Below are 21,581 nucleotides of genomic sequence, written 5' to 3'. Positions count from 1 at the left end.
CCCCCCCGCCGCCGCCGCCGCCGCCGCCTCCTTTCCTCCCCCCGCCCGCTTGCCCGGCCGGCGCCGGGCCCCGGATGCTAGAGGCCGGCGGAGGGACGTCATTGTTCCCCGACGGGCTGTAACAGTAGGCGGAGCGGGCCGGGCTGAGGCGGGGGCTGCGGCGAGGGGGGGACCCGGCAGCGCCGAGTCAAGCGGGGCCGAGCCAGGTAATGGGGCCGGGGGGGAAGGGGGGGGGGAAGCGTCGGGCCTGGCGGCGGCCTGGCAAAGCCCGGCAGCGCCGCGTGCGTCTCCCCGCCTGGAAATCAATGGGCCGGGGGGGAGGGGCCGGCCCGGGAAAGGGAAGGGAAAAAGCGACCGGCGGGAGCAGCCGGCTCAGCCCAGCCCAGCCCAGCCCACCCCGCCGGGGCGCCGGCCGGGCGCTCGGCCGCTGCCCTCCTGGCTGGCGGGCAGCCGGAGGGGGTGGGACCCCCCCCCTTCCCTCCCCTCCCCTCCCCGGGCGGGGCGGGGCGCCGTCCCCAGCACGCGGTGGAGGGACCCAGCCCCGCCGCCACCCCCTGGGCCGGCGGGGCCGGCCCCCCTCCCGGCGCGGCGGCGCCCGGCGCGATGCCTCCGCTCCGCGCCCTCCTCCTCCGTTAAGCGCCGGGGGTCCCGCCGGCGCCCGCCCGCCTCTCCCTGCCCGCTTCTCCCTCCCTGCTTCCTCCTGCCGGCGCGGGGAGTCGGCGTTTGCTTCCCCGCTGTCCCGCTACCGGCGGGAGGGCGGACGGGCATCCCTCTCGCCCCGAGTCCCGTGAGCGGCGTTGTTTTCCCCGCCCGGCGAGGCGGCGGCTCCCCGCGGGGCCTGCCGCCCTCCCGCTCGGAGGGTCCGGGTTCGATTCGTCACCCCTTCCCGCCCCCCCGCCCGCCTCCCCCCCCCCCCCCCCGCCCCGGCGCGTTGCCATGGGCACGGAGTCGCCGTTGGGCGATGCCTGCCGCGGTCCTGCCTCCGGCCGGCCGGTGAGGTGCGGGCTCGGGCTCGGGCCCGGAAAGGTAAAGAGGGGGCGGGGAGGGCGGGCGCTGAGGCGGCGCGGCACGCCGCTGGGCCTGCCCCCAGCCGGGCAGGGAGCGGCGGGGCCGAGGTGCGCGGTGGTGCGAGAGTTGGAGGGAGAAGGGCGAGGCGAGGAGAAGCGGAGCCGGCCTCGGAGCCGCTTCCCGGCACCCACCCTCCTCCTCCTCCTCCTCCTCCTCCTCCTCCCCGCCCCAGCCTCGCCTGCGCGGCGGGGTCGGTTTTGTTTTGTGCGCGTTTGGGGCTCCCGGCCGCTCCCCGGCGCGGACATGTTGCGTGCCGGCGCGGCGTGCCCGGCCGCCAAAGCTGCCGCTCACCCTTCGGCGTCCGGACGTCCTCGGGAACCGAAGCCGCTTCCGAAAGGCAGAGCCGGGGGCGAGCGGGTCGGTGCCTGCGGCTCAGCGCTGGTAACAAAAGGGGCGCCGGAGCCGGACGGTGGGTTCCGTGTGGAACGGGAGGGCTTGTGACACGGGCCGGGGTCCGACGGAGCGAGCGGCGGCCCCGGGCTCAGACGGCCCCGGCACCGCCGGGCGACTCTCTCCCCGCCGCCGGGGCAAAGAGTATTTAAAGTTATTCCGTGCCTCACGTACGTAATTGGCCTCCAATTAAGGGTAAAGCGATAATTAAGTTCGCGTTTCCCGGCTTGGTGGCTGGATTATTTTTTTATTGAAAGTAAAACTAGCCCGGCGTGTGTGTGTGTGTGTGTGTGTGTGTTTGGGGTGTTTCTTCATTTCCTTTCCTCTCCCCCCCTTTTTTTTATTTTTGCTTACGGTAGCGTTGTGGTGTGGAAGCGGAGTTTGTAATTTAGAGACGTGAGCGTGCCTGGTCTTCATATCTACGCTATAGTAGTTTTCTGTTGCTCCTTACTTCTACCTAGGTGTTTTTCTGCGTGCGTGTTATCCTTTTACGATCACCACCGAAAATGTTTGTTTTGTAATGAGATATGTGCATAATCGCTACTCCCTGGTTAAATGCAGTGTTATGAATGGGATCTTGTATAAAACCTTCTTGAGCTGTGATTTATTGTATGCAAAGCAGAGACCAAATATAAATATTTAGAGCCAAGTCATAACTGATGTGTTTTGTGATGAGACTGCTGAAAAAAAATCTAAACAACGCTAATGTAAAACTCCAAATACTGGAAAAAGTCTATTGTGACATCCACGCAGGGAAATAACACTCGAGACACATGACAGCGTAAATTTATGTTCAGCAGCAGTATAGGAACAGAATCTGTATGTAAGTCGAACAACGGGAGAGGAAAAAATAGCAGTGATCATAGTTTTGTGCTTCTTTGTCAAAGAGATGTTATGTCCAAATTAAAAGTTATGTTGACGTATTTTAAGGAAGTGGTGGATCTGATTTATTCTTACTAGCGTTGATATTTGCTGTTGTATAGTGCTTGATATCTGGTAATGTATCACTCAGTTGTCAAAAATAAACTAAAAAATATGTGAGGCTTGCCTCCTCGGTCAACAACGCTCAAGCTTTTTTGGTGATAATATTCTTCTGTTTGCCTTTCACTGCAGCCTTGATTCTGGTTTTTGTCCCACAACTAAGTTTTAAATACATTGTTGAAAAACTTTCACTTTCAATTGGAAAAAGGAGATGCCACTGGTATCTGCAATTTGAAGACTGGATCTTATCTGAAAATTATTGAGCCCAACAACTGACACGTTAGCCTTCTGAATGGACAAGGATGTCTTCATTTCTCAGTAAAATGAGAAGGATTTTTCTACTTTTGTGTATTCTCAGAAATGGAAAATGTGTACAGAGTGGATTTTAAATTGAAAATTTGAAGGGAAAAAGATTTAATTAAAGGCTTTGCACGTAATTTGTCCTTTGTGGGACTAGAAGTTCTCTAATTTACTGTGCCTTGTTTAATCTACCTTAAGTTTTATCAGTAGCAATCAAGTTGTGCCGTAAATCTGAAACTGCTTTATGCTTTGTTCTCCCAGTTATTTCAGTATAACAAAGCAGCCTATGCTTTAAAACCTCAGTAAAGTTTATAGTTTCCCTAAACTCAAAAATGCCCTATGTGCTATAGTAAGATAGTAGCAAAGATTTATGTACAGAAATTGACAACTGATCATGTAATTACTCAGCAGCTTACTATGCACACACAATTACACATAATTAAAAATGTATCATCTTGCAACCTAATCAGCATTTTAAAAAGGATTTAATATTAGTTATTGCCTTTGTCCTTGGGGGCTAAGGGTTTGTTTTGCTTTCTTTTACATTTAGCATTTCCTTTTTATAGCTTAAATTCCCCTGTTGTTTTGCCACGGAAAAATCTACAACTCTACCTAAGTAGAACTGAAAAAGATGCTTTTTGGTTCAACTCTTTGATTGATACTAAGAGTTGTAAATGTGATCGGTGCAAAATACTGCAAGTACTGCTGCCAAAATTGTATCCAAACAAATATTTCTTGGAGGGGCAGATGAAACCCAGGCAGAAATAAACTTACAGGTGTTGCTCTCCTTTCCCAAGATTTCTCAGAGCTATGTCCCATTCTCTGTGTCTCAGAGTTCCCAGGAGTGTGTGGTTCCTAGGAGTGAAAAGATGGGCGAAACAGCTCCTCCTGGATCTCAACAGGCCAGCACTTGAAGGTGCTACTGCTCACAACTCCTTTTTTTTTTTTTTTTTTAAAAAAAAAAAAAAGTCTTCATAACTGTAATGGATTAAAATCCATGAAAGCGTAAGAAATCTCATCAGTCACCAGCTCTGCAGAAGTTAAAAGGAATATTGATACAGTTTTGATGGAAAATTCTGCTTTGTAAGTTTAGGTTTGGGTAGGGGGTTTGTTTGCTTGCTTGCTTGCTTGTTTTTATCATTCTTATCAGCTATTTAGCTCTTCAAGTTATTTGAGACTAAATGACAAGATTTCTCCTTTTCTTTCTGGAATGCTTCTTGACGTTCTTATGTCAACCAGAAATTTTGCCTCTGTTACAGATATGAACAATGACCATAGTTAACAAGCCAAAATCTTCAAAATCTAAAAAGTCATCTTCAAGGCGGTCTGACAAATCTAAGAAACCCCGTACTAAAAAAATGACGTCACGCACTGCGAATTTGGGCCGGGTACCACCTGCAGAAGATCCAAACAAAGTCTCTGTGGACAAAGGACCTGGAGGTGCTATTTATTGTAGATCATCTCAAAAATCAAAGCCTTTTGCCCAAAGAGATCTAGGTAAGTGTGTCTTTTGTCCTCCCCTCTTTTTCTTAAAAACCACAGTAGAAAATGCAGTTCTTATTTGTTGCACTGCTATAAAATGGGACTATGACGAGTAAAGACTTCAGTAGTATAGACTTCAACTTTGTGAACCCCCTAAGGCAACCGAAGGGACTGGCGTTGAAATAGTTTTATCTATTTACAAACTATTTGTAACTTAGTTTTGATCTATTTACAGTCCATTATGGAAGCTTTTCGTAATACGCAGGCTTACCCAGGTCGTCTCTGTTACGCAGAGAAAAGTACATTTTACCATTGCTATTCACGGCTTCCATTATTCACCAGCCTTTGAATGAAAACACTGCTTAGGAAGACATCTGATATCTGTAGGGTTACCTTTTGTGCCAGCTACTTGCTTATTTTTCTGTCTTAGTACTTATATTTATTACCATACAAGTGTGAGTTTGCGGTTTTAAGTTACAATTAGGAAAAAACCAACAACTGAATTAATAATCAGATTAAAGACTATAGATGGAAAGAAACCTGGCAAAAGTTACTAAAATCAGAGGGGTAGTTTGTCTTGTATTAGAAGAACTAAAACAGATGAATAAACTATCGTCCAAAACAGTGTGTTGACCAGCAAATTTGAGTGGCACTGTTAAAGCTGCGCATCGTAGTGTTTTTGTGTTTTGGAGTATAGTTGGTTCTTCTGGGTGCTCCTGCAGAATGCTACTTTTTAAATATACTTTTTAAAACAAAACCAATACGTCTCTTTTAAAATATAATTTACTTGCAGTTGTTAATGACGGAATTGCCCCACCACAAAGAATTCTGTTTCCACCTGAGAAAATTTGTATGGACTGGCAACAAACACAAAGTGTTGGAGTTGGACTGCAGAATCTCGGCAACACATGCTTCCTTAATTCTACTCTACAATGTTTGACCTACACGCCTCCTCTCGCCAATTACATGCTTTCTCTTGAACACACCCAGTCATGTGAGTACTTTCTAACATTATTATAAATCTGTTGGACAGCACTAAAGGTGAAAGAACAATAGTGATTCTGTGAAGAAAACCCGTATTTGTTCTATTTTCTCTGTAGAAGCTGGCTTTGAACATGCTTAAAGGTCTTTTCCAGCCTAAATGATTCTATGATTATATTAACAGGAGGCTCAGAATAGCATATAAAGTGCATTTGTTCATTTAATGCACCATGGTAAAACTTCAAAAAAAGATCATTTCTTGCTTCATGTGAATAATGAAGTGCATTGTAAAGTAATGCATTTGATGAACATTTGGCATTTGGGTTTCCTGCTGGTAGAAAGGTGATAAAATTCAGGACGTTGGCATTGTAGATTCTTAGTCTTCACAGCCTCTATACTGTAATGCACTAATACTGCGATAAATGATATGTTTACTGTTGACCCATTAATGAAAAAAAAAAACGCCAACACCCTAGAAAGCACTATAAGCTAATCTCTTATGAAATCAAATAGAAATTTGTGTGGGACTGTTAAAATTTAGACTGATTTTATTCTAAATAAAACTCTGTATCTTTCAAACCCTTGAATTTGTGTTGTTTAAATTTCATTTTTATACTTGAATTTATTTAAGCCTAGGAGCCTCTTTTCATATCCATATCCATGTATTTTTACAAAGGCACCTGTGTGCTTTCTAGTCTGGTATCTTAATATTTATTCCTAGAAATTTAACAGTGTTTTCTTACCATATATTAAAATTATTTCAGTTAACAATCCTGTTGAAAAAAAGGAGGGCAGAAATACTAATACGTACATTACTTTACTCTTTCCTTTCTCCCAGAGGATTCTTAGCTCTGTGTCATGAAGCTCACCTAACAGCAGTGTGCTGAAAATAACACACATTCTCTCCTAGTGCTGTATCATCAATGTCAATGTTGTTTCCTCATATATTCTGCAGTCTGTGGAGTTCACATTCCTGTGAGCCTGCAGAAAAAAAAAGACATTGCAATAGTTACTTAGATTTCTCATCAGAAAATGGACTTTAATTCAGACTTAATTGACATTTTTATTCTATATAGTTCTGCGTAATAAAATGTCACAAAACTGTTGGGATATTGACACCTTAGGAGAAGAAGATGTAGCATGGAGAGTGGACATTGTACCTATAATTTAAAGATTATTATTTTTTTATGTTTTTTTTTGTAGCAATGTATATTTGACGAGACTGGGATGCTTTCTTTTTTCACTCTTCAGGTCATGAAGAAGGATTCTGTATGATGTGCACTATGGAAACTCACATTAACCAGGTCCTGTGTTGCTCTAATAATGCCATCAAACCTACATCTGTTATCAATGGCCTTAAAAGTAAGTAATTTTAGATGTTTTGGGAGTTTTTTATATTTTTTTTTTATTTCTCAAAGAATTATTTGATGCATATAAATTATTTTGATTCTTTAAAGAAGAGAGATTTTAGAAATACGAGTTTTCTTTCATTTTATGAGATAAATATAATAACCTTCTCATTTATTAGGAATAGGAAAACATTTCCATTTTGGCAGTCAAGAGGATGCACACGAATTCTTATGCTTCACTGTTGATGCTTTGCAGAAAGCTTGCTTGAATGGAAGCACCAAGTAAGCATAAACCAATTCACTTTAAATGTTCTCTAGCCCTTCTTACTCCTTTATTTACTATCATAAATTAAAATCTATGTCCTTGGTTTTCATAAAAAGAAAAACTCCATGCCTTAAATCTTCTTCTGAGGTCTGATATTAATTTATTTCCAGATTGGACAGATCTTCTCAAGCCACCACACTTATTTATCAAATATTTGGAGGATATCTAAGATCCCGAGGTACTTTTTAAAAATCTTACTGTCCTTTGAAGTGGTCTGTGTCTTTTTGTCTGTCTGTAGTAAAGGAGTTTGTAGTTTGACTGAAGTAATACGTTTTAATGATTTAAATTTGCACACTTAGTCTCTTTCACATATCGTTAAGCATTTGTATTTTTGATTCCAGTAAAGTGCTTGAACTGCAAAGCAGTGTCGGATACGTACGAGCCATTCCTCGATATTACTTTGGATATAAAGGTAAGATGTTTTGTTAATATGGGTCAAGATGTGTAAAGACTTGTAGAGCTTTCTAAAATAAAGTCATTTTACTTAAAAACATATACTGTTAAGGCAAAAGAGCTTGGTGGTAGATGGGAGTGGATTGGACTTTGTTCTTCTGTGAAAGCCATGTAAATGGTCTCCATATTTGCATTGGATTTAAGCTGGAAAAATAATAATTATATCTACACCAACAATGATACTTTCATACTTCCGATTATTCTACTTTGATATACATTTATTGTTAGATTGATGGATTTGATTGTTCTCACTGTTGATGCCAAAGCATACCACAGATGCTCTCCGTGGCATTGCAAAATTTATTTATTTCGAAGTAGAATCATTTTCAAATGAGTAAATGCTCAGCGTACTCTGTTTCTGCCTCCTTCACAGTGTTTGCTGGTTCACAGTAGGTCACTTAAGTATGAACTAGCAAGGTTCTCTCGTAAACTGCTAGTAAGTGTTTGAAATTTTGCATTTCCAGTGACTTACTGCTCTACTTTCTTACTCATCCAGGCAGTTACGTCTGTCACCAGAGCTCTAGAACAATTTGTGAAACCAGAACAACTGGACGGTGAAAATAGCTATAAGTGTAGCAAGTAAGATTATTACTAATTACGTCTTAATACAAGATACACTTTTAACATATTGCATGACTTGGAGCATAAGATATCTTTTGACTTTGTTTAGAAATAAGATGAGACACAGCTCTCTGTTCTTTCATTTAGTTTTGTTTATACAACTAATACACTGAAATAATTCAAAGCTTGGAAAATAATATGTTTGTTTCTAAGTGGCTAATTTCTGTGTTTCTGTTTGAAAATTTGGAAATATAAGAACTGTGGCCATTAGCTCACATTAGACTCTTATTCCTAGTATTGTCTAGACTGGGGTTTGTCAGTCTTCGTCAGTGTGAACTTGCACACTGAAATATTCGTATGGCCAGAAGTTAAAAGGCATGTCCGATAAGTAGTGGTGAGCTGAAGCACAGAGCTACAGACAACGATGTGGGGTGGGAGGCAACATCAGCTTCCCAAAGGTCCTAGTGTTCACTGTGAAACAAAGTCAGATTGGGTCTTAGTGAATGTGAACAGACTTGGTGATATTTAACATTAGCAACCTCTGCTGGCTCGTCGAACAATGTCGTCTTGCACAGTTCTTGAATTGTAAAACCTGCAGACTACTGTTGTCTGAAACAAGCCACCCTAAACCTAACCTATGCTTAGTGAAAGCATGTGGAGTTAAGATGTCCTACATGCTGATCAATATGTAAAATGTTTCTACGTATTGTAAGAGCATTGAACATTTGTATAAGATATTTTAGCAAAACAAGTTGTTATTCAAACATAAACACAGAAAAGCAAAGACCGCCAGGCTTGGTTCTGTAACATTCCTGTCTGATCCTTCTAAATGGAAAATTGCAATAGCTGCTTTTTGTTGTCAGAAGTCTATAAGTTAATTAGTACATTTGAATGCAGATGTTGAATAAAGAGCATCCAATAGGCTATTACAACAATTTAATCCCAGGTTCATTTTAATCTGTGGATTCTAGCAAACAACATGATATGTGTGAAGAATTCTCATAGTTTACAGATTCTGGCTGAGGAAGAATAAGATAACTGTAATAAGCACTTCACATCTGAATTGCATGATCCTTCATTAATGTGGGGTGTGATTGGTTTAGTCACAAATAAACCCAGAAGTTTCAGTCTTTTTGTGAGTTTAAAAAGAAGGGTTTAGCATATGTACAGTATCTTTTCCATTGCTGGTAAACTATTATATTACTTTTAAGTTTTTCCTAATTGACGTTTTCCTTTTCTTTTCTACCATAAGTTTTTCTAACAAAGATTACTGCCTCAAAACTTTGTATCTAATTACAAGTTTCATAGAATTTTATAAATTTTTTATTTTTTTTTTCTTATTCTGGGTGGGTCTCTTTTTTTGTTCATAGGCATTCTCCATCAGTTTGGAATTATCTTCCTTGTATTTTGACATCAGAATTTGAAAAGAGGCTATTTAATTATTTCTATTTGTTAACTATCAACAGTGTTATTCTTGATGATGTAAACTGACATGTTTCAGTCCTTCTCTGTGCTAGTGGTTGAATTTCAGGGCTTGCTCTGTATGTCCTACCTTTGAGTGCGCAATGACTATTAACAATTTTTGGGGGGAAGACTGTAGATGGTTTCAGTGTCTTTCCAGGCAACCTCAGTATATACAGACTTATTACTGTCCAGTGTCTCCCTCCTGCAGAATGCCTGTTTCCTTCTAGTGAATTTTTTACGTTGAAATATGATCCATTTTGGAAATTACTCGCAGTTTCTAGTCCTGAGGACTGAGATTCTCTTGTTCCACTTAATATTGGCATTCCTGCAGAAAGTTGAAAGAATGTATCCAGGACACATTTAAATTAGCCACTTTTTGGTGTTACAAGAAATGGTACCTTGCCTTTAGGAGAGATTCCTGGTCCTGTTTTGTGCTGAGTTGTTGGGAAGCCTTACCTTTTTGGCATAGCAAAGATACGTATTCAGACATTTGTTTGGCTATCAAAAGATAATGTTCTAAATCCTTTATTCTTTGTTCTGTAGAGCTGTCCTCTTATATCCTGCTATCTTCTCTCTATTAACAAACCTGAAATGCAGTGTATGGATTTATGAAAAGAAAAAACATATTATGCAAGTAAATATCATTCAAATAGCATAAGCATGTTAGAGAGATGAAAACATGTTTGACTTTTGTGGGGGGAAGAATATGCTGTTAAGCATTTGTCTGTGCTTGGTTTTAAGGTGTAAAAAGATGGTTCCTGCATCAAAGAGGTATACAATACATCGTTCTTCCAACGTTCTCACAATATCACTGAAGAGATTTGCAAATTTTACAGGTGGAAAGATCAACAAGGTATATTTACAGCTGTAATGCTACTTTATCTTCTTAGAATGGGAGATTTCCCAAAGATGAATACTCATTTAAAAGTTGCTGACGTTTGCAGGCAATAACTGTAGACTAATAATTATAGTCCAAGAAAAGTCAATATAACAACTATGGTTTCTTCCTTCTTTTTTTAATAATGATGAAGTTCCTGTGTAACTGTAAGAATATACCTTACTCTTAAAGAGCTAATTCAGTACAAAACATTTCTCTGCAACTTAAAATATTAAATGTCGTTTATGAGAATAAGTATTTTTAAATGAATCAAAAAATATATTAATATAATCCTAGTCTGTGTTTTTAGAAGCATTTTTCTCAGGCTATTCCGTGAAGTATTGCAGGATAATTTTTGAATCTTCTTGGTCTCTGTTTAGGATGTAAAATATCCTGAATATTTGGATCTTCGAGCGTATATGTCCCAATCAATTGGAGAACCACTCATCTATGCTTTATATGCAGTTCTTGTACATAGTGGTTTCAACTGTAATGCAGGACACTATCTCTGCTTCATAAAGGTAGATACCGGCTTGCTTTCTAACAGGGTAAAATCTGTGCTGACAAAGAAATTAAAATGTTACTGGTAACCACTGTTTTGAGGGGAAAAGGTTGCATTATATGTTTTGTTTGATTTGTTTTGGTATGTTTTGTTCTGTAGTGTTCTATCTGTGATGTCATTTGGAAAACATGCAACTCATATAAAGATACCATTGTCTTTATTTACAGGCCGGTAATGGACTTTGGTATCGAATGAATGATGCCTCAGTAGAGCTTTCTGATATCAAAACAGTTCTCAATCAGCAGGCTTATGTACTTTTTTATATCAGGTAATAACAAATACTAAATGTGTTCAGAATATATTTACTTTCCTGTTATTGATATTTTTCTTCTTTTTAAGTGTTTTTGTTTCTGTCCTAGGAAAAGACTACCATTTGTGTAATTTAGTTCTGTCTGACCTAAAATTCCCCATGTCATTTATTGTCTTCCATTGCTTGCAGCAGCTTCAACTGCTGCACTTGTGTACATTGCTATACATCTGCTTTCTGTAGCTGGCTAATTTAGAAAAGAGGAGAAATTAAGGCCATAGATGGTGTAAGGATAAGTTATTGCTCTGAAAAGGATAGTCATTGTAGGAAGACCATTATCTAATTTTCAGTTTGTAGTCTTGGTTAAGTCTTCTGTATATGTCTTCTGTGTCATATAAACTGCTTCTATAAAATTATAGGATGGGGTTTAATCCAAGAATAGGCTGGAAGAAAAACTCTAAGATCACTGCTTTTTTCCCAAGGCGCTATGATTTGACACTTGGAGAACGTGCTTTTTACTTGCCAGCACCATCTTATCCCCGTTCATTCCTTGGTCAGCGGGGGGCTAATAATAAGCAGGCTGGATTTATGGGACCACGACTTCCTCCTCATATGATTAAGGTAATTTGAGGGGGACAGATAATGGCACCAAATCAATAGTGGGTTTTGGGTTTGGTGGCGGGGGGGGGGAGGGGGTGGTGTTTTTAGCACCTGAGTTTTATTTTCCCTCTGACACTGTGGCTTTCTTCACAGCCCTCATGCTACAGCCACAATTATTCAAACAGTGGCTAATCCTAAATTGTGCAGCCTTGCTACTTCATTACTTTATACTTCCAACTCAGCTTCCTAAAGCACTGAGAGCTATGCTCTGGATTGAAGTAGTGTATTAATGCTTAAATAAATAAAGATTTTTTTTTTTTCCCCTATCAGTGTCACTTTAGCTGAGACAGTGAAAACAAATCGTGTGGTTCCTGAGTACCAGAACAATTATTCTGGTGTTTTCAGGGAATGTTTAAAGGGGAAAATAAATATATTTGGGAATAGCTTGTCAGTGTTAAGATGTTTGGGTAGATTTCAAAAATGATGCTCATTTGATACCAATATGCAGTAAAACAAAAGCCGGAATTAAACACACTTGTTGGACTTAACATTTGTATTTGAAGGGGGGTGTTTCTTCTTCTTAGGTGTTTAGTAGGAGAATTTCATGGTTTAAAACTTTAAATGCTGGTCTGTTTGCACATACCCATCTTTCAATCTTTTCTTTTTAAATACAGAATTCAAGTCGTTTAAATGGAAATGGACCCCTAAAAGAGGATCCCAATACTGTTGGTGTCACCCTAAAAAGGCCATCTTCAGCTCCACCAACAGCTTGTGTTCAAAACTGGGCAATTACCAGGCCTTCAAATACGGATTCATCAAAAAATCAGAAGATCACTATCAGTATTCATAACAAATTGCCTGCACGTCAGACTGTGTCACAACCTGACTGTCTTAGCAGTGCTGCGGAGGATGAGGATCTAAGCAAGCCTGTTCCTTCATCCACAATTACAAATTCTTCTGCAGCAGAGTCTACCTCAAATGCATCTACAATGTCAGTTGCTACTAATGTTTCCAAACAGGAGGTTCCTGATGAAATTTTTGTTGAGCCAGCCGTGAATGGAAATCCTAAACTCAGCTCTGATAATGTGGTCCCTTATGGTGCAGAATCTTCAGGAAAATCTGAGGAGTCGAAGGGCTTGTTTAAAAGGAATTGCAACATAATATCTTCTAACGGAATTTTGATTGGAAAAGTGGTCCGTACATTGCAGAATTCCCATTCTTCCTGTCAGAATGCTGAAGAAGAAAGATCCCAGCATGAGCTGCCAAAAAATGATTCACTAAATGGTGCTATTAGTTTAGATAATGAATCTAAAGAAAATGGACTGAAACTTGATGATTCCACTTGCCAAGTCCAACCTGTTAAACCTTCTGAGATTTTCTTTTCTAAAACAAATGGATTGCTTGAAACAGTGAGTTATATTTGTTCCATTTAGAACTTCTCACCTATGATGTATTAAGTACTCAGGAGCATTATAATGTTCATAATTCATGTGAAATACCAAGAGAACACACAGCACAAATTTCATCATAACATCTTGTGCTATTATCCCGTTAGAATTTGCAGAGCTGAGCTGACATACTAGAACATGTCAACTTCAGAAAAGTTCAGCTCAGATAATACTACAGAAGTTTCATAAATATATTTTGGGGGGTGAGTGTGGTGGTGTGTAAAGTGGGGATAGTGCATATAACTCAAAGTGATCTTGTTTTAACATCTATGTAAAATTTTGCAAACAGTAGTTTTCTACTAAAGATAGTATTTTTTCTGTCTGTTAACTTCTGCGTTTTAATTGTAGATGCCTATAGCTTTGTCGCCGGTTCCTCAAGACATAATCTTAGAATCTCTCACATACAGCCAGTTGAACAGCTTGGCAGAGGAAATAAGGTAAAATGAGTACACTCTGATTAAAACAAGAATTCATACAAATGTATCATTGTTTTACCTGTCTACTAATACTATTTAATAGAAAGATTTAAATCAGTACAGAGAATTCCATGCTGTACATCTAGTGTTACAAACATCAACACCGAGCATATATTAATCTGATATTAAATACAGTTAGATGCCTCTTGGAAAACTTCTATTTCTTCATAGAACGGTTTTCCATTTTTTTCCATTGTTTGGAGTACTTCTTCTGTTCCTCTTTCCCCTTTTTTCCATTCTAGGATGTGTGAATGTAAATTGCCACCATCTGCTCTCCCATTTGGGGGAGAGAGGGAAATCCATGTGTTTACTTTTTTCTTGTGGGGGGAGAGCAAATGTGGTGGTTTTGGCTATTGATATGATTCAGAGCAGCAAGTGGAGGATGACAGATGTGTTGGGTGTTGTGTTTTTTTAATGCAGTACTTGCAGAATCAAGAGAAGAAAAACACCTTCTCTGGGAGCTGAGGAAAGTGTAAGAATAGATTTCTAAAGGGAACGTCTTTCCACTAGCCACCAATTTTTTTACTTAAGGGGATTTCACTCCTAACATTCATCTTTTATATGGACTGTTTCAAGTGAAAAATATGTTTTTATTTTGTGCAGTATCCCTGGACTTCAGAATTCTTCTGAGAATGATGCTTTTATGGAAACTGTAGTGATGGAAGCTCTGTTTGCCTATGAAGAATCCAGGAAGGTTCCTTCCAACTTTAGCTGTGAGGTTGAGAATCTTTTTACTCAGTCAGATTCTGAAACCATTTCTACCAAAGAAGAAGTTGCTGAAAGTATTATAGCAAAAGCTGATAATGTGCATCCCAATATTAATGGTCAGCACAAGGTCAGGAAAAAATCCTTCGACGCTGAAGATGAATTCCTTGAGCAGTGTGAGTCTGAAGACAGTAGAGACAAAGACAAACTAAGAAGATCAAAAGAACCTGAACTGATTTCAAAAGAAAATTCTTTGTACATCAAAGGGTCTCCTGAGAGCGAAGAGAAATTAGGGCAAACTTCCTCTATAAAGTCTGACATTGAATGTAGCTCTAAAAAACTTGCATCTCTAGATATTACAGATAAATGCCAAGATACAAAGGACATTTCTAGTAACTATGTAGAGGTACCACCTGTTAATGACTCTTCTATTACAAAGCTGGATAAAGTTTTGGAAAGCCAATTTTCTAGAGAAAACGAGGAACTGGGGAACAAAAAATGTGAAGAAGATAAACATAGGAAAAAATATAAGAAAAAAATATATGACTCTAAAAAAACTGACAAAGAGCACTACCGAAAGAAAAGAGAAAACTCAGACACTGAAGAGAAGGAGAAGCAAACCAGAAGCAAAACAGATGACCATTCCCACAAGAGGAGGAGCTCTCGCAGTGTGGAAACAAATAAGCAAAATCATCATAAGCAGGACTATTGCAATGAAAGCAAGTACAGATCTTCCCATAATGAAAGAAACAGTCCAAATAATGGCAAAAGCTCAGGAAAATATTCTCGTTATAGATCCCGAAGCAGAGAAAGAATAGAACAAGACAGGAATAGGTATTATCATTCCAAAGGAGAGAGAACTTGGAGCAGAGAAAGATACTATCAAGATGAACCACGGAGATGGGAAAAATGCAGATACTACAATGATTATTATTCCTCTCATGGAACAAGAGATGGTAGAGAGAGAAAGTCCTCTCATTGTGATAAAGACTTTGACAAATCGAGTCAAACTTACAACAGGTCACATAAGGATTATCATTTCAAAAGCAGATGGCCTCACTCTAGAGAGGAAGATGTACATCACTTTAGCAGCCACAGAGCAAATTTACATCATTGTTCAGTACCTCAGCAGCAATCCGAAAAATATTCTCGGGAAAGGCATGCATTTCCACGTATGTCAGTTCATGCAAATTCTGAGGACTCTTCCCGGGAAAATGAAAAAGAAAAACTAAGAAATGGCAAAAGAAAACATAGCCACACGGAAGGAAGCGGAAGCGAAATAGAAAAGAAATGTCGAAAAACAGATGACCAAAGAATGAAAAAATATAAGAAGGTCAAGAAGAAAAAGAAGTCCAAAGATAAACATCGAGAGAAGGATCACAAGTAAGCAAGGATTCCAGCATAATCAGCAATTTTTTTCCTAATTCTTTTCTGGGTGTTTCTCATGTCTGCCTTTTTTTCATTGTTTCTAAGTTATTTATATAGCATAATCTGGCTGGGGATCATGTCATTAGGTTAGTCAAGTGAAGATAGGAAGGATATTGCTGAATTGTGTTAGAACACTAGATCTGGACCACGTAGTTTGAATCACATCTGTACACCATTCTCAATGAGGTTACAACAATTATTTTTTTAATTCCACATATTCCTGTTAATGATTTGTATACAAACCAGGACCTATTGTCCGTCAATCTGAGGGCTTAAGTTTGCTGCATCTAAAATAAGTTAGATGTGCAGAAATTACCACAAAATAACTGACACACTGCAAGCCATCACCTGTGGTAAAATAAATAACGTTTTATATATGCATCAAGTGCCACATCTGTTTTTCTATTTTTAACTTGCATGTTTCCTTCAGACTTTATGATTTGGATTTCTCTGCACTCCGCTTTGATAATGACAATCGCAAACATAAGAAAAAGAAGAAAAAGAAGAAACACATTAAGAAACTAAAAAGCTTCATGGAATATTTAGAGCCTCATTTGCAGAAGAAAACTCGGGAAAGGAGGGAAGAATCCTCTCCTCCAGGTGACTATTTATGTGAGCAGGACAGAAACCAAGGCAGTAAACAGCCCTACAAGGAAGGGAAGCCTGCTGCAGGTGAAAGAAAGAAATACAGCTCCATCACATCCAATGAGTATGTTAAAGGTACAGGGCCACAGGATGTTTTGCAGGACTCCTTTTTGGTCACACAGACACTATTATTTAAAACAGTCTTAAAATGCTTGTGTGATGAAATCTCTGCTTTATATCATGGCTTCCAAACAGTCTGCATTAATATTAAAAAAAGTTGATAGGCTTTTTTTTTTTTTTTTTTTCCATTTTAAAATGAATGCTAGGAAAGAAAGTCTGAAATAAAACTGCAAAAGGGTTGAAGGGCAAGTAATTTTAATTTGATCTGATGGTTCAGTGGTGAACAAGTGGGAGAGACGCAACATGCCTTATTAAATTCAGTCCAACTGACTAGGAAAAAAAACCTTGGGCAGCTGTATCTTGAAAAATAATCTAGCAGGTAGACAGGAGGTTCAGTAGTCAAGATGGAAGATGATGATATGAGACTTCCAGGGTAGTAATACTGTAGTGAAACACATCTTCCTTAAAAAAAAACCCAAAACAACAAAAACCAAAAAAAACCCACCTGCCAGAGTAATTGATTCAAATAAAATACTATGTTCAGCTATTTCGGAACATAGGAACAGTGCTGACTGCTTATTCAGAGTAACATAAGTTGGTGATAATACTGAAATATTGTTCTTTCAGATGTAGATCTGCCTTCTCCTAAGTACAGTTGTTAACCCTCCAGAGGATGCTTTGCAATTTAATACCCAGAGAGTATGTTAAACTCCTGCTACTCTTTTATTTACTTGTGGGTTTTTTTTGTTTGTATAGGCTTAAAAATATAGAGAAGTGGGCTAATGAAACAGCTCTTTCCCAATTTTTAATATTAAAAAAGTCAGTTTGGTGCTTGTTATAAAAAAAACTAAATACAAACTTGACTGCCTGACCGAATTTACGCTGAACTCTGCTGTTGCTTGTCATAGTCCTTACTTGGGCTCTCAGTAGATAATACGGTTTAAATTAATTAGCTCTAGAATTATGCAATGAAGATTGTACTCTGCAATAAATTCAACATCTAAAATCAAATTTGATATTTCCCATGGAATTCTTCTGAACAGAAGTGTTTATTATAAAAATAAAAACCTTCTCAAATGGCCATTATCTGACATAAAGCCAGTCCCAGTTACTTCAGTATTTTAATAAACAAACAACCCGCCCCCAATCATCTATTTCACTCTTATAGATATAACTGAACTAATCCCTGAAGAAGACAGCTCACTATCCAAATGCAAGTTTTATTTCTAAATTTTCTACATTTTATACCTACCCACAATTTAAGAATTGGGTTAATAGTGGCAATCCTGTTCATTAATAGCCCAGTGTTGCAAACATCATTCTGGCATAGAAAACAAAAGAATCCATCTTCTTGCATTACAGCTGAATGCATTTCACTATTTGGAGAAGTTTTAATCTTGGAAGATACTTTCAATTTTCAAAAATTTTACGTGGTTTCCACGTTGAGGTAAATTGCCATAGTCAGTAGATTCTTGCACTGAAAAGTTTGCTTAAGGCAAAGAGGAATTGCACTTGTAGAACAACTGTATTTTAGGACATAGACAACCAAAAGTTTTATTCTGAAAATACAGTATGGAGGGAAAACTGATTGTTCACACATTCTTCTTGTAAAATTTGATATTTATCTCTTTAACAAGGAACATTTAAGGAGGACTGAATTGAGGCCTTTCAAATACTACTGTTGTAAAAACAGACTTTTAATGATATTGATGTCAAAATAATTCTTATTGCACTAAAAGTGTCTCAGTTCTAGCTGATAAATCAGGAACCGAACAGAAGAAAATGCATCTCTAATACTCCTTTGGCTTTAGTGACTTCTCCAGCCAGCAGATGGCAAACTTGTTTTTTTCCCTAAACTAGTCAAAAGTATAGTAAGAAGGTAAATGTCTTGCATCTCATTACACAAGTCAAGGGCATTAAGATTACTGGGCTATGTAGGTGAAATAGATGTTCATTGATAAATACGATGGCAGTACCCCACTTTGGTATGCTGCTTGCAACACAAGTGGGACATGAGGGCTGTGAAAAGCAATCGCTTAAGTCTTGAGAATTTTAGTATTTCATCAAGTCCATGGATGTTAATTAGCTTTATCCCAGGGAAGGTCAATTTTTAAAAAAAAATGGGTCTCAAGCAGGATTTTCTGAATGATGGAATCTAATCTCAAAAAAGGCCACTTTGGCTGTGTTTGTAGAGAGTATTGAACCTCTCAAACAAGCTAGGGACAGGCTAGGAACAACTGACATGGAATTGTTAGGTTGTATTTTTTCACCAGGACTCATGTTACTTGGAATAAATTAATATGGATGAAAAGGGCTAGTGATAACTTGTGATTTAAGAAAAATCCAGATAGTATGGGAGAAGGAGCAGCTGTAAAGCAGTTACTACATTCCTACAAGTTCTCTCCAGCAAGTTTCTGAAGGCTTCTGTTTTTGTGGGTAAGATTTAGTTAGCTTGACCCCAAGATTGTTAGTAAAGCCAGGATGCTATCTAGGCAAAACTTCAACTATATTTCACTTATCTAAGGTCTACCATTTGCTATTAAAGCAGGTAGAGCTTTGTCCTAATGCTCTGTACCATTCATCAATCTTAGCATAGAACTGAAATGCAGTCAGTTTAAATGTGAGGAAGCTGCCTTCTCGAGTCAGCTGTAGTCACAGAGCAGATGGAGCTGTGTGCAGGTTTGAGACTTCTCTCTCAGAAATCAAACCACCGCAACATAGTTTTATGTTGAATGTCATGATGGGGAGTGACATTGCTTCCTTTTGTCTTTCAGATGCGGAACTTACTGACGGAAACCTTCAATACCCAAACTAAATCTACCATCAGACCTGACGACTATTTTTTTACCATGAGACCCGACGACTATTTTTTTACCATGAGACCCGACGACTATTTTTTTAACCATGAGACTCGACAACTTCTTTTTACCATGAGACCCGACAACTTCTTTTTACCATGAGACCCGACAACTTCTTTTTACCATGAGACCCGACAACTTTTTTACCATGAGACCCGACAACTTTTTTACCATGAGACCCGACAACTTTTTTACCATGAGACCCGACAACTTCTTTTTGCCATGAGACCCGACAACTTCTTTTTGCCATGAGAGCCGACAACTTCTTTTGTACCATGAGAGCCGACAACTTCTTTTTACCATGAGACCCGACAACTTCTTTTTACCATGAGACCTGACAACTTCTTTTTGTACCATGAGACCCGACAACTTCTTTTTACCATGAGACCCGACAACTTCTTTTTGCCATGAGACCCGACAACTTCTTTTTGCCATGAGAGCCGACAACTTCTTTTTGTACCATGAGACCCGACAACTTCTTTTTGCCATGAGACCCGACAACTTCTTTTTGTACCATGAGACCCGACAACTTCTTTTTGCCATGAGAGCCGACAACTTCTTTTTGCCATGAGAGCCGACAACTTTTTACCATGAGACCCGACAACTTCTTTTTACCATGAGACCTGACAACTTCTTTTTGTACCATGAGACCCGACAACTTCTTTTTGCCATGAGACCCGACAACTTCTTTTGTACCATGAGACCCGACAACTTCTTTTTGCCATGAGACCCGACAACTTCTTTTGTACCACGAGACCCGACAACTTCTTTTTACCACGAGACCCGACAACTTCTTTTGTACCATGAGACCCCACAACTTCTTTTGTACCATGAGACCCGACGACAACTTCTTTTGTACCATGAGACCCGACGACAACTTCTTTGTACCATGAGACCCGACGACAACTTCTTTGTACCATGAGAGCCGACCACTTCTTTGTACCAAGAGAGCCGACGACTTCTTTGTACCATGAGACCCGACGACGACTTCTTTGTACCATGAGACCCGACGACGACTTCTTTGTACCATGAGACCCGACATTACCAATATTGACCATCAAAACTTAAAATTTATTATCAAACCAATTACCATCAAGACAAAATCCAGTCATAAGTGGTGCTTAACATTTCTGTACAGAATTTTACCATGAAAGGACTTTTTTTTAGTTTTTAACTTGAGACTTTCTTTTTTAAAATATACTTCTAATCCAAAAGGGTGGAAACTTTTTACAACTGCTGAACATTGTAAATTACCACATAAATATCTCACTGATGTGAGATAATGCCCTGGAATAGACCATCTCAAATGCTGCTTAATTACAGACTCAGGTTGACTTTATGTTATTCATGTAATGTTACTCCAAGTTAGACATCTGGTGCAAGAGCGACCAGGAATTATAAAAATTGCAACTGACAGTCTGTATATTTAATTTAAAGACTTATTTAAAATTTCACAAGCTCTCAAATAACTAGAATTTTGCAAGAGCTTCATCTTTTTTTCTGTGATGTCTGACACTAGAAACTAATTTACTTCACATTTGAGTTATATTCAAGATCTGAAGAAAATCTTCTGGTTTTCAACATTGTGAAACAACAAATATGCAGTTCTGAATGTATCTCTCAAGACTATTTGTATACTCTTCCATATGTTTTTATTACATTTTCTTAATATACTGTCACTTGTCTTAAGTCTCAGTTGTCTGTTTTGTCTCTCTAAAGTGTCTAGTTACAGACAAATTCATACTGTGATTTTTATTTTTATTATTAAATGCTATCAAACTGTGATGCACTTATTATTCACTGGTCCTGCATCAGGAGATGAGTGGGGAACCTGTATTAAATACAGTTCATCTGAATAATCTGTCTGGTTTATACAAGCTGTGTTGTTCAGAGATGTCTAAAGTTTGATCTTTGTTTTTTTAAAGATAAAAAGCACTTGCCCCACTGTAAATATATAGCATGTAAAATTTATATAGTATATAAATACAGCAAAGTTAAAATGGATTTTTACTTGAGTTTTACTTGAGTTATTTAACATGCAATATGTCATGTGAATTGACAGCTTTCAGTGTGTTTGATACTCAAGAAATCAGATCTTCCTTTCAGTGGTAGGTGAGAAGATGCTGTCGCTGTGACCCAGAGAAGATAAGTAACTTGGAACTTCAGCTGCCTAGACAAGAATGCAGAAGGTTTTCTCCTTTGAAGTTAAAAGCTTCCAAAACCAGACAACAGGGTGGAAGCTCAGCAGTAGCTTTTTACTGTGTGTGACACAAAAAAAAAAAAAAAAAAAAAAAAAGGAGCAAGGTTAATGTTTTAATATT

General features: G+C 39.2%; 1 protein-coding gene across 3 annotated transcripts; it reads left to right on the top strand.

The window, feature by feature from the left end:
- Nucleotides 1–70: 70 nt before the first annotated feature.
- USP42 (ubiquitin specific peptidase 42) lies at nucleotides 71–20,949 on the top strand. Of its 3 annotated transcripts, none has more exons than XM_049791089.1 (17): nucleotides 71–206; nucleotides 3,999–4,236; nucleotides 5,015–5,215; nucleotides 6,454–6,564; nucleotides 6,731–6,833; nucleotides 6,987–7,054; nucleotides 7,218–7,288; nucleotides 7,826–7,908; nucleotides 10,096–10,207; nucleotides 10,612–10,752; nucleotides 10,961–11,061; nucleotides 11,523–11,661; nucleotides 12,315–13,049; nucleotides 13,437–13,525; nucleotides 14,168–15,652; nucleotides 16,128–16,297; nucleotides 19,177–20,949. In XM_049791089.1, the coding sequence occupies exons 2-17, from the start codon at nucleotides 4,008–4,010 to the stop codon at nucleotides 19,215–19,217; spliced, it is 3,879 nt and encodes a 1,292-aa protein (XP_049647046.1). In that variant the 5' UTR covers nucleotides 71–206; nucleotides 3,999–4,007; the 3' UTR covers nucleotides 19,218–20,949. The 3 variants fall into 3 exon arrangements, with proteins under 3 accessions (XP_049647046.1, XP_049647047.1, XP_049647045.1); XM_049791088.1 differs by lacking the exon at nucleotides 71–206 and adding an exon at nucleotides 1,149–1,477 and having other exon boundaries at nucleotides 16,128–16,417; XM_049791090.1 differs by lacking the exon at nucleotides 16,128–16,297.
- Nucleotides 20,950–21,581: the final 632 nt, after the last annotated feature.

The sequence above is a fragment of the Accipiter gentilis genome, chromosome 33 (genome assembly GCF_929443795.1).
Source record: "Accipiter gentilis chromosome 33, bAccGen1.1, whole genome shotgun sequence".
Classification (NCBI taxonomy): Eukaryota; Metazoa; Chordata; class Aves; order Accipitriformes; family Accipitridae; genus Astur; species Astur gentilis.
The sequence above is the reverse complement of the archived record's forward strand: the minus strand, read 5'-3'. Positions and strand labels throughout refer to the sequence as shown.